At 41.1% G+C, this 12562-nt stretch overlaps 1 protein-coding gene across 2 annotated transcripts in view; it reads right to left on the bottom strand.

Moving 5' to 3' along the window:
- ACVR2A (activin A receptor type 2A) overlaps positions 1-11137 on the bottom strand; it is a 68509-nt gene extending 57372 nt beyond the window's left edge. The window contains exon 1 of one of the 2 annotated variants that reach the window (XM_057400275.1): positions 10232-11137. In XM_057400275.1, coding sequence (XP_057256258.1) covers positions 10232-10286 — 55 coding nt within the window. In that variant the 5' untranslated portion in view covers positions 10287-11137. The remainder of the gene's footprint in view (positions 1-10231) is intronic. The other variant, XM_057400276.1, reaches the window with a different exon arrangement.
- Positions 11138-12562: the final 1425 nt, after the last annotated feature.

Below are 12562 nucleotides of genomic sequence, written 5' to 3'. Positions count from 1 at the left end.
GCCCTTAGAACATACATGGCACATATGAGTTAGGATAAGATCTCATTACTGATTCATTTTACTCCAAATGGTTAGTCGAGGCCTAATTTGTTGCGGTCTGTCCCCTCCAAGTATGTGCCACAACGTGAAGTTAAACAAAATGCAATCAAATTGTAACATTTTAGAAGCCATTTAAGACAACTGTTTTGACAGTCTTTGTGTTAAATTTAACAAAATACAATTATCTCTAGGGGCAACTTGCAAAACAGACCCTTTCCAAAATTAAAGATCAGAGAATTAAAATGAATGTATTTAACCAGTGATCTTTCCTATGCTACTTTTAAAGTAGCTTTATAAAGATGATGATGAAAAATAGATCATATAATTTATTATTAGAAGTACAGTACGTCAAACAATTGTGTACAATTTACAATTTTTGCGACTTTAACGGCGTAAATATTTTTCAACCCTGAAACATGTAAATATTTTTTAAAAACTCCTCAGTTCTGTAATTACTATGAGCTGAAGAGAACTATATGTACCCTCCACTGACAAACATTATCAAAAATTCCTAAAATTAAGTTACTTACTGCAAAGTTTAATTTTGACTCATGCATTTAACACTGTAACTGAACAACAAAATTAAACCATTTTGTTCTTTATGTGGCTCCTCCCCAAAATTCCTAAAAGTAAACAGTTTTTCAGGTTAGAAGGCCTGATAAAATGATTACTCATATTTAAAAATAACTTTTAAAAGCAGATTAAATTTAAACTTACATATTGATATTGGAAATTCAAGTATTCAAAATATATCTGAGAGAATAAATATCACTGTGATCATTTAGGCAGTATTTAAAGACTAGAGATTAGCATTATCTAGATAAGAACTCTGAACCTGAAAAAAATAAAGGCCATGCTATTACAGATTCAGTTATGAAAAAAAATAAAAATTAGAATCACAAGTTTGTAAGCCACCAAAAGTAAGGAAGCTACTAAAATTAAGTTAAATCACTTATGTGAGCTAGCAAATAAAGCTTGAGATACAGCCAGCACATAATTGGAACAGACCTGCTCACACACAGAACACATCTACAGCAGGATGCAGAGTACCACCAGCAGAGTCTCCCAAGGGCCCACCCTAAGCCCCCTCTTGTTTTCTACGTCTTATCCATGGTTGGAGGAGGTGGTGTAACATACACAAGTGTGTGTGCAGACAAGGCCAGAGGCTGGGGTACTCAAGAGCAGAAGTGTCACTCAAAAGGACCTATACAGTCTAGAGGGGTGGGCCAAGAGGAATCTCACAAAACTCAACAAGGACAAACGTGATGCCCTGAAGCCTGGGAAGGTGCACCCTATGCATCAGTACAACCAGCAACTGTCAGACCTGGCCTGCTGAAAAGAACCTGGGGATTTAGTGGACAATACTCTGCTTTGAGCACAAAGCTGGAGAAGATCGTCTGATGACAAAATGAATTTCTGCTGCTATGATTTAAAAAATTTCAAATAGAAAAGCTACAATTTCTGTTGGGCCATTATTATGAAGTGACATTAGAAAAAGGGTAGAGTGCAAGATTACAGTAACCACCAACTGCAACATTCCTGCCTCAAAACTTTCAATATTAATCTAAAATATAAACAATCTTTAAACACAAAGCAGGCTTTCTTTTTTTTCTTCAAATCATGTAACTATACTGCAGATCACAACAGGTCCAAGAATACTGGAGAGGGACTCCTCATTAGGGACTGTAGTGATAGGACAAGGGGTAACGGGTGCAAACTTAAACCAGGGTAAGTTTAGAAGATAAGGAGGAAGTTCTTTACTGTGAGGATGGCAAGGCACTATAACAGATTGCCCAAGGAAGCTGTGGATGCTCCACCCCTGGCAGTGTTCAAGGCCAGGTTGGAAGGAGTCTTGGGTGAGATGGCTTAGTGTGAAGCGTCCCTGCCCATGGCAGGGGTGTTGGAACTAGATGATCTTAAGGTCCACTGCAACCCATACTGTTCTATGATTCTATGACTGTTCAACCCATACTGTTCTATGATTCTATGACTGTTCACTGGGCCATAGGCTACATCTCACAGACAGAGAACATCCATTCCATATAGCACCTGACTATGGACTTCCTCCTCATTGCTCCGTGTGATGTTGTTCTGGCCCCAAAGAGGTGAGCTGGTTGGTTTCGTTGTTTGGGGGTTTTTGGTTTGGTGTGTTTTGAAGGTTGTTTCTGTTGTTGTTTTGTTTGGGTGGGGGGGTGCCCCTCAACCCTCCCCTTTTTTCCTCTGCATTTTTTTCTATAAGTGCAACTTTTTTTTGTTTGAACATCCAAAGTACCATAAAAGCTATGCTGTAACCCAGTATAAACCATTATAATGTTTCCACAGTATACTGATGGGTATATACTCCATGCTCTCAAACATGAGATGAGGACATACTGACATGCTGAAGCTGCAGGAATTCTGGTAGTCTTGACTGTGCTGACTCTTGGCACTGACCCCCTTGCCTGCACTATCCCTGAAACCGTGCTTGCATGTCATCTCACTAGACACCAGTTGGCAAAAAACAGTATCAGGACTGCACTAATAGCAAAGCAGTATGTGCATTCACTCTGCAGATTAATTTCACTAAGAAAAAGAGACAAGCCACAGATCAAACATTCTTCAGGCCTACAGTCAATCCTATATATTATTAAAAAAAAAAAAGCCAACCAAAAAAACAACCACAACCAACAACAAGACACATAGAAATCACCAAGTTACCTTCCCCCTTTCCATTTTTTTACCCCAGAAAAAAACCTGCATATTGATTAACCCATAAAAAGTTTGGTATCTTCCAGAAAATACAGAAACAATATCCTCCATTTCTAGAAAGGATGGATATACCATCCAACTTCAGAAATTGATCTGTTACAAGAAACTTCTCAACTTCAGTTATAAAAACTCACTCTTTTCTGGTGAAATGACAATACATTGAATGCATCCCATTTAAGAATGGAAGCTGCAAGGAGTTAAAGCTACTGAAAAGCAACAAAACTGTAAGCAATATATTCTTATTCCCAGTTTCCAAGATAATTATACAATTTCTGAAAACAAAACCTTTGGATGAAATCAGATGTCTTATGTTCAGATATTAGCTTTAAATTGTGTAAAAGTTAATTAAGACAGTATAACACAACAGCACTAATTATAAAACAATACCTACGATTTGTAGATGCAAAATAGGCTGATTTTCTGAGTTTCAGCTTAGCTGATGACTATCGCAAGTTCAGAAAACAAACGAATCTGAGAAATAGTCTTGGTTTTCATTTTAGCCAAGATCCAGCATTTATAAAACGTTGATTCTTCTCTAGCATCTTGCCTTTCAGTCAGTTCAATTCTCCAACTACAGGCAATGTTTCCCTCGTGTAATTACAGAGTTATAAAGGCAAAAAAAGCATTTTGGCATTTCTTACATACCCATTGCATTTAAGACCATATAGGGGTTTGCTTTTAATTACATTCTGCTTTCAGCATTTTGAACTGAATTACCACCTAATTACAGCTTCATGTAAATCCTTAAAACCAGAAATTATACCTTAACAAAATGAAGAATCTCAAAAGGCAGTATCTCACTATTTAAATTACTTCAACACCACATAGCCATCTTGCCAATGAAAGGTACTCAACATCATACAAAGGCCAAGTCCATGGAGTTTAATAATTACTAACAAGACTTTTCGGTGGATAACAAGAATAACACTGAAATTATTATCATTCTGGATTGATTCTGCATCCTGATTGAAACAGATTATCTTGAACCAATTGATACCAGTAGAATACATGAATACCTGTACTTATACAAGGCAAGTTTTCAGAGTTCAGCAATACTTACTTTACCTTCCAAAAAAATCTCAGTGGAACAGAGATGGCAATATATACAAGTGTTCCTGTTCTTCCACTGCTACACTGTAAAGCCAGCAAGATTTTAGGCTATACAGCTGTCATCCAGACCTTCACTGGCATCTATACAATTCTAAATATGTCACTTGCTCATTTTCTCCATAACAAAGCTCCTGCCTGAAAGCAACAGCAGCACAGTTCATTAAGAGGACCATCAAAGAGAAAGTTCCAGAGACAGAAAGATGAAGACTGCCATCCTGCTCACCCGTCCTTGTCTGTAAGTTTGAAAAAGGGATTCATTTGGGAGAACTGTGGAACAGAAGGGAGGGGGGAAGATAAAAAGAGGTGTATTCTTTCACTGAACTACCTAAAAGGAATTCAGTTCTTTGTGACAGCAGCTAAATGAAGGTGGGTACAAGGAAGTATTTCACAACTCCAATACCCATCCTCCATAGATCCCAGCCTAACAATCCAGCTGCTTCTGACTGCAGGAACAGGTAGTCCTCCCACAAATGCTTCCCTCATTTCCAAGAGTTTTTCCAATACCTCTAACCACATAACCAAAGATTTATTCCTCCAGTTAGAACATGAATTGTCTATTTTTTTTTCCTAGCCAGACTGCTTGCTTCCAGTTACAGCTTTAATTAGGAAATTCAGAAGAAACCCATGAATGTTGACCTTATTCACAGAGGCTTACTTTACTGTGAAACTATTACAATAATTACAGCAGTAGATAAAACCTTCTCTGCTCTTTCCACCAGCAACTGAAGTATTTGATCTATCCAATGTATGTCTGGGTTCCTTAGCCACACAGATATGCAATGTAAACAATACGGCAGTAAATACTCATTTTCTGAGGGATTAATCCTAAATACACTCTGCTGCTTGGCACTGTAGTCAAAAACTGTTTCTAAGAAAACCTCCACCACACAGACATTGCAGAGGAGAGAAGATAAGAGATGCCACATAAAGTCACTGGCATCCAGTAGCACTTCAATTTCCATATGGAAATAACAGGAAATAAGATGTGCTGAATTTTAAGCACCAAGGCAACAAAAGCACATTAAGATTTCATCACACAAGAGCCTGGCTATAAAATTCGTAATTTTCTTGATCTTTTTTAATAGTTCTCATTTTCAGGAACATCAGATAGCTAACAGACCATGTATTCTTCCAACCAGCTAAGGCAGATATTTGCATTAATCTGCTTTCTGTTAATTAAGTGGTGGAAATGCATCTCTCCTTCACCAAGAAAGCTCTTCCACAACCAGATGCCTTGTCAACCTTTATTTTTTACAACCATATTATAATGATTATTCTCCAGATGATTTCCTAAGGATAAGCAGCCAGGAGTTGCAGTATCTTGGCTCAGAATCATGTGAATGATTCTGAACAGCTGAGGGAACTGGGGTTGTTTAGTCTGGAGAAGGCTGGGGGGGGACAGGACCTTATCACTTTCTTTAATTACCTGAAAGTTGTAGTGAGGTGGAGGTTGGTCTCTTCTCCCAGGTAACAAGCAATAGGACAAGAGGAAACAGCCTTAAGATGTGCCAGGGGAGGTTTAGATTTGGTACTAGGAAAAATTTCTTCACAGAAAGAGTGATCAGGTATTGGAACAGGCTTCCCAGGGAAGTAGTGGAATCACCATCCCTGGAAGTGTTCAAGAACTGTGTAGATGAAGCCGTTAGTAACATGGTTTAGTGATAGTCTTGGCAGTCCTGGGGTAATGGCTGGACTTGATGACCTTAAAGGTCTTTTCCAACCTAGCTGATTCTACGGTATCCCGAAACGACGACTTTTGCAGATTGTGTCCACCACATTTGTCTGTGAACAAAGACGACTACTTATCTCTCAAGAGATCCAGACAGCATACCTCTACAGTTAAACGGGGGGGGGGGAGGAGTTTATCCTCATTTGCAAATCTCCTGAAGCTATCACCTAAGGAATTTCATCCCCAAATTCAGGGGAGCAGGAGAGTTGAAGTGGGGGAGAAAAGAAGAAAGAAGGGGAAGAAATGGTAGTCAAATACTCTCCATTAAAACTAGCTGAAAACTTTTCATTCTTGATAGCAGTAATTACCTTCTTGCACCCCCATATAACAGAAAGCAGTTTTCCCCTCACAGAGGACACCTCCCCCTGCCAATTTACATAACATCCAGCATTTGAAGACAAATTTAAGCTTTTTCTCTAAGAAAAGAATTGTGACTGAAAATATGCAAATAAACCCATGACAGCAGCATCTCTCCAGAAGCATTTGTCAAGCAGAGTTATACTAGAAGTATGATTACCTGCTCTAGTACTACATTAGCACAAGTACAGCTGTTTTTCATTACCCAGATTTAGGGTTTTCAACTGCTGTTAATATTTAACAGATAACATAGTAGTAACAGAATTCTGATATGTAATCAAAGTTATAACATCAACCTTGAGCCATGATACTTTTGAACTATGTAACATTTACATCTATGTAAACTATCTATGCTTGAGAAAAGCATTAAGTAGGTTTACAAGTCCTGCTCTCAACAGCAACATCAAGAGTGCTGGGGCACTGCCTAATGGTAATACACATAAAAATTGTAGTCTTATAAAAAAGAAATCTTGAGCAGGGGTTTATTTTAACAGCAGTACCAAGTCTGAATAGCTTTACTGCTCTGCCTATGCAATAAAGTGATTAGAGTTCAACCACAATCACGGACAGCTACCAACAATTTCACAAACAATACTCCTAAACCTTTGGTAGGATTTTCAGGTGTTACCAAATTAATAATGAAATTACAGTCAAAAACACATTGCAGTAGTAGAATTAAATACTAACCCCTCACAATTCCTTTAGAACACCTACCTATTCAGCTTCTGAAACCATGGCAGTATCTTGGGCTTTACAGTTGAATCTAGAATTTTTTGTTTTGGGGGGTGGGGGAGGGAGAATTTTCAGTGAAAAAAAAATTAAAAAAAAAAAAAATCACATACTTCCTACTAATAATTGGAGATAGAAGGTTTAAAAAAAATTCAATCAAAGAAAATGTTCTCCATGTAGAGAAAGCTTCAACTACAAAGGTCTTTCTGATGTGCCATTTCCTTTAGCAAAACTACTTAAGACCTTCTGACTGGCTTGAGAATGATCCATCATTAGGAAAGAAAGAGGATTAACACTTTTCTGACGTGCAATCTTTCGCATAGATGATTTTTAGCATGAATTCAGCTTAAGTGAGTTTTAACAGATATAGGTCTCTCCACTGTAAGAGACTTTGAGCTGCAGAACTACTTTGACGATGGACCACCAGGTACCAAAGGCAAAGCAGGTAGCTCAGAAGAAATTATGGTTTGGAAAACATGGAGATTTAAGAGTAACAAAAGGAACCATGAGATGTTAAAAACTATACAGAATCCACAACGTAAGATTTTGGCTGAAAACAATCCACTCTTTCAAACATCTCCCCAATCAGCTGCATGAGGTATATATTCTGAAACATCACAGAAAAGTATGAAAGTATACATTCCCTGTTCCCAAAATTTCCAAGGTGTAACTCAGCAATCACAAAAGCAGAGGACAGAGAAGCACACTTCCTTGAGGAGAACGTAGATAATAGCTAAAGAGAAGTGTTCTTTGATGAACAAGCTATTTTATTTATGATTTTTATTTTTAAGCACCTACAATCTTACCTACAGAAGAGGCACAGGAAGCATATTCAATTGCTCCTAAGCATTCTATTACTGCTTCTGGATCTTCTGTTCTTTATTAAAGAAAGAATACCATGGGTTTACATAAAAAGTATATTAGAGGGCACAGGGAGAACACTGGCCTGGGTACAAGGTTTTAATGTTCAGTTAATACACATTCATCTCATTCTCTTGAATCAGTGCGAATGGGTGCAAACCTACACCCACTCTTATCCAAGCATCTACAAATATTTTAAAGCCTAATAACATAACACAGATGCTGTTTTTCAAATCTCTTAGTTAGAAAAGGGAAATAGCTTTCAATCTCTTAGCAAAAATTACCAGATTCACTGGAAATTCCTATCCATCTGAAGTACATTTACAGAATTTCATACAGCATTTACAGACAGTAAAATAAAATGTCTTCAACCTGAAGACCACTTCCACAACCACCAGGTATGAAAAAACCACAACATTTTCACCTCTTTAAGGAACACCAGTACTAATTGATTATGTAAACAACCGCAGAAAATAGTTCCCTATATAAATAAATTAATAAAGACAGAAAAACAAAACCCCCACTCCCCAACACACACACAGAGTAGTTGGAGACTGCATACTGGAGAAGGACGAACCAGATACTTTTACGCCTGAATTCTAGGATTTATTGAACCATTGGCAATACTTTTAAGTATACAGCCTGGGCAGACATTTTTCAGACTGAAGAGGGGAAAAGAAACTTCTCTTCCAACAACGATATTAGAATCAATTGATCAGATATGATTTTAAACCAAAACAAGTCACAGTTAAAAAAAGAAACACTGCTGTACTGCAAGCTAAAAGCTTACATCATCTTGCCATTATGAACATAAAACAAAAACTTACTGTTAAATTTATTTATTTTTAGACCTATACCAGGACTACAGATACTCTAAAATTTTAGGCAAGTAGAAAATAGTTTAGTAATTGTTAAATACCAGAACAATTCATGTGTACTACTGGAATAACCACCAAAACAATGTCATTAACATGAAAAGCAGTCCGAATTGCAGACAGTTTCCTGCTCGTTTAACAAAGATTAATTCCACCTTCCAAGCAAGAGAAACATTCGTTTTACCTCACCGAGAACAACCCGAGCAAGAAATAAAAAGACGGCCTTTGCTGCTTAACCGTTCTGTTTAATAAGTAGGCTAGGTAATGTCAACAAGATCACTACTCTGTGCTCTAGGCAAAAGGATCTTAATAGGAGGACGTGGAAGAGAGAGACAGACATGAAGAGCAGATGCCACCAAGTCTTTCAGAAACTGTCACTGGGGGGGGGGGGGAAATTTCCCTACAAAACATATTCCTGAATAAGAGGAATGTTGCTGGAATAACTCAAAAATAAGGCATGAGGAAAAGATGAAAGATGCATTTTCTACTGCAAGAAAAAACTGTTAGAAGAAAACATGTTATGTTTCAAGAGGAATAAATGGTATACCCTGATTAAAAAATAAAATAAAATTAAAAACCCCAACCACCAACCTTCTGCCTGTCCTTAACCTGCTCTGTTGTTTCTCTGGTTAAAACATAAAAGATTTTTTTCTGGTTTATTTCTGGTAGCGCTCGCCATTTCACAGCACATTTAGCATACACGGAATTGATCAATACAGCTACAGACATAAGACTAGACTATCCATTTACTAACCACAAGAAAACGTCCTGTTCAGCAAAATCCCGTACCTTATAACACTGAAATCTTAAAAGGCATTGTTATACGGATCTCAAGATTCCCTCACACCAGCTACACTGAAAAGCTGAGCGCTTGTCTGCTAAACAAGTGTACATTTGCACACGCTGCAAGAACATCAAAAAGTGTAGCTCAAGCTACACAGAGGACTGTACACACATTCCAAATAGAAAGTGCCTGGCTTGCCATGTAGCTACTACTACAGCCGTTAGATAACTCACAATACGGGTGTTTGGGGGGTTTGGTTTTTTTTTGTGAAACTGATGGGAGCTTCAAACAGAAACATACCAACAGTTCTCCCCAACCACTGGTTGCTGCCATAACAATTTTCCTCTTAAAGAAGCATGAGGAAGTCCTCACACACCCTAGTTCCTCAGGACGCTGCTGTTTGAAAAGTAGTAATGGGTTTTTCGCACTACAAGGCAGTGACCTCCTGAGTAGCAAAATACAAAGCGTTACAAATGATTGCTCAGAACCTGAAAGTCTTCCTTTTCAGCCCAATTTTTCGCATGCATCTACACATGCTCACAGCCCTCAACATCATTAAAAGACGAGCTAACACTGAGTATTCTAAACTAATAAGCATTAATTAAGGTTGCCATTTACCAATGAATGGTCCGGAATAAGAGATCTAATTGAAGTTAAGAGTACTTCAGTTGGGTTATTCTTATTTAAAGAAACACCACGAAACGCTAATAATTGCATTGCCGGATTACTGTGTGTGACACCAGGTGGTTATGTCTCCACATTTGTTCAACACAATTGATCTGAAATCCAAACGCTGCACGCGTTTGAAGTGCTCACATTATAAATTCTTAAGAGTAACAATGAAAATAGCTTCTGCCTTTACAGCCACTGACAAAAAAAGAAAAACAAAAAACAACAAACTTCTTCTCGTTTGTACTAATCGATGAGGTTACCTCAAGCTTTCAAGTGCTGACCCAAAACCTTACATATAAAGAGGTAAGACCGGGAACATTCACTTACCTGAAGAACAAGAGATAAGAAAAACAGCGAACGCCAACTTAGTAGCAGCTCCCATTTTCCAAAGCTGTTAAAACATTTAAGTGACACTAAGTATCCAGCTTCCTGGGTCCTGCAAGGTGGGGAGATCACCCTTCTTGCTGAACCGTTATAAAGCAATCTGTAGCAACATAATATTGCTATAACAGCAGATAATGTTCATAAAACGGTAAAATCAGATTTGTTTAGACACTGATGATTTCCCTCCGTTTCTTTCTGGCTAGAATCCGGCTTGAGGGATGGATATATTTGGAACTGTGTTTCAAAACACACGTGTCGTTTGGCTTCTGTACGAACAGTGGCAAAAAAATTCATAAAAGTATTTTACGAAACAACTTAAAAAAAAAGAAAAAATATCAACAGTTAAGCTCCGTGAAGCATCCCTCGTGGGTGCCAAGTGTCGGGAAGTCGTATCGAAGTCAGTAAACACGACGTTTTCGTCCTGGCTCCCCTTATACAACGCGTAGTGTTTGGGAGAAGAGTAGCTTCATCTCAGTTTCAAACCTCAAAAGCCTCCGGGTGAAGGGAAGAGTTTTTGTCAGTTTCTTGATGAAAACTACCTTTAAAACCAGAGAGCCACCAGCTACACCTGGGCAACACTTTGGTTTTCCTTAATAATGCTGAGGGATTTAGCGTAAACAAAAAGAGAAGAAAAGGAAAACCAGCAGTCTCATAACGAACCAACCTTCGGGCTTCCCGAGAAGAGGCAGATCTCCAGTCCTTCGCTAGTCAGTCAGAGCCGCACATCTCTTCTCTCCCCCGTCACCGCGGTCCTATCTCCTGGGCCGTGCAACAGCAGCACTCCCGAATCCCAGCAAGATTTCAGATTCTTCTAAGAGATTTCCATCCCCTCCCCCCACCCCCAACCCCCCCACCCCCCCCCACGAGGCTATATTTGGTATTTAAACACAGAAGAGCGACTGGAGAAGAAAAAAAAAAAAAAAAAAACAATTAAAATGCAGTATCCAGCCGCTGGGGAGAAGGATGGTATATTCTTTGTGGCAAATCCTTCCTTCCTTCCTTGCCGTGTTTCCAGGAGAATTCAGCTTCTTTGGAAGCGAGAAGGCGGCGAGTAAGACTGCGGGCACCAGAAGGAAGGATGCAGCGGGCAGCTCTGTGCTGGCCTGGCGGGCGGCGGGTTTCCTCCTCCCGGGAAGCAGGGCTGGGACTCGCCTCCTCTCTGAACTCCTCACGGACACATCGGTTCCTCGCCGCACGCCCGCCCGCACGGAGACCAGCGACGGTCCCGGCCGTCCTTGCAACTCAATCCAGTCCTTGCTTTTTCCTTTTTTTCCTTTTAGGAGAAAGGAATAAGAAATAGCAGGGGTGGGAAGGAAACGCCTGCGGGGCGCCTGCTGCCTCCTCCTCGTGCCTCCCACACGGCGAGCCCGGGCCAGAGGGCGGCGGGGGAAGGAGTCCCCTCGTCACTCTGTCCCCTAACTCTGACCCCGGCTCACTCCCAATTCCGAGGAAGCCACAGCCGAACGCAACTCTCTCGTCTCCCGGACGGCGGAGGCAGCGCGGCTGAGACCAACTTTGTCCCTCCAGGAGTGCAGTTTAGGGGTTGGCGAGGAGAAAAGGCCGAGCCCGGGGATTTTCTCTGGGTGACGGCGGCGGCAAGAGCCGTTTCTAGAGTCTCCCGAGTCCAGCTGGCAGCTCGGCACAGCCTTCCGTACCCTGCTGCTGTTGCTGCTCCCCTGTGGTAATTTCATATCTACCCATTCACTTGCGTGGCGTGGAGAACGGACCCAAGATGGCGGCACCCGGACGATTGTTCGGCGCGCGCTCCCTGCGCCCCTACCTGCCCGCGAGCGCGCCGCCGCGCAACGCACGCAACAAGCGCGCCCGTTCGTGCGCGCCTGCTCCCGCCTACCCTCCCGCCTCTGGGCGCGGCCCCTCTCGCGTCCTCGCTGGACACCGTCCGCTTGTGTCCTGCCCGCCGTGCGGAGCGAAGGGCGCTGTGGGCCGGTTTCTGTCGCCTCTCGCCTCGGTGACGCCCCGAGGCCACCGTCGTGCAGTGCCGTGAGGGCAGGTGTGAGGGACGGACACAGCCGCACAGTGCGCCGGCACCTGCTCGCTGCGCCTGGCCCTGTCGGCGCCGGAGGGGGAGAGCTGGCGCCTCCCGGTCCCACCCTCCCTGTATTATTAATCCACCTTTGCGGGGCTTGCTTTTGGTGTTCGGGAGCTTTTTTCCCTGAGCGCGGCCGGTCTCAGGTGTCAGATCACTGTGCAGGAAAAATCAAACCACTGTGAGAGCCGGTGTAAAGCTGTGAGTTGTTACCAGTGGTGCGACAG

Source organism: Pezoporus wallicus, unplaced genomic scaffold (assembly GCF_028554395.1).
Source record: "Pezoporus wallicus isolate ANWC-B61680 ecotype Strahan unplaced genomic scaffold, APGP_CSIRO_Pwel_v1 contig_6807, whole genome shotgun sequence".
NCBI classification, from domain to species: domain Eukaryota; kingdom Metazoa; phylum Chordata; class Aves; order Psittaciformes; family Psittacidae; genus Pezoporus; species Pezoporus wallicus.
Note: the sequence above shows the minus strand (reverse complement) of the source record. Positions and strands in the feature narration are given on the sequence as shown.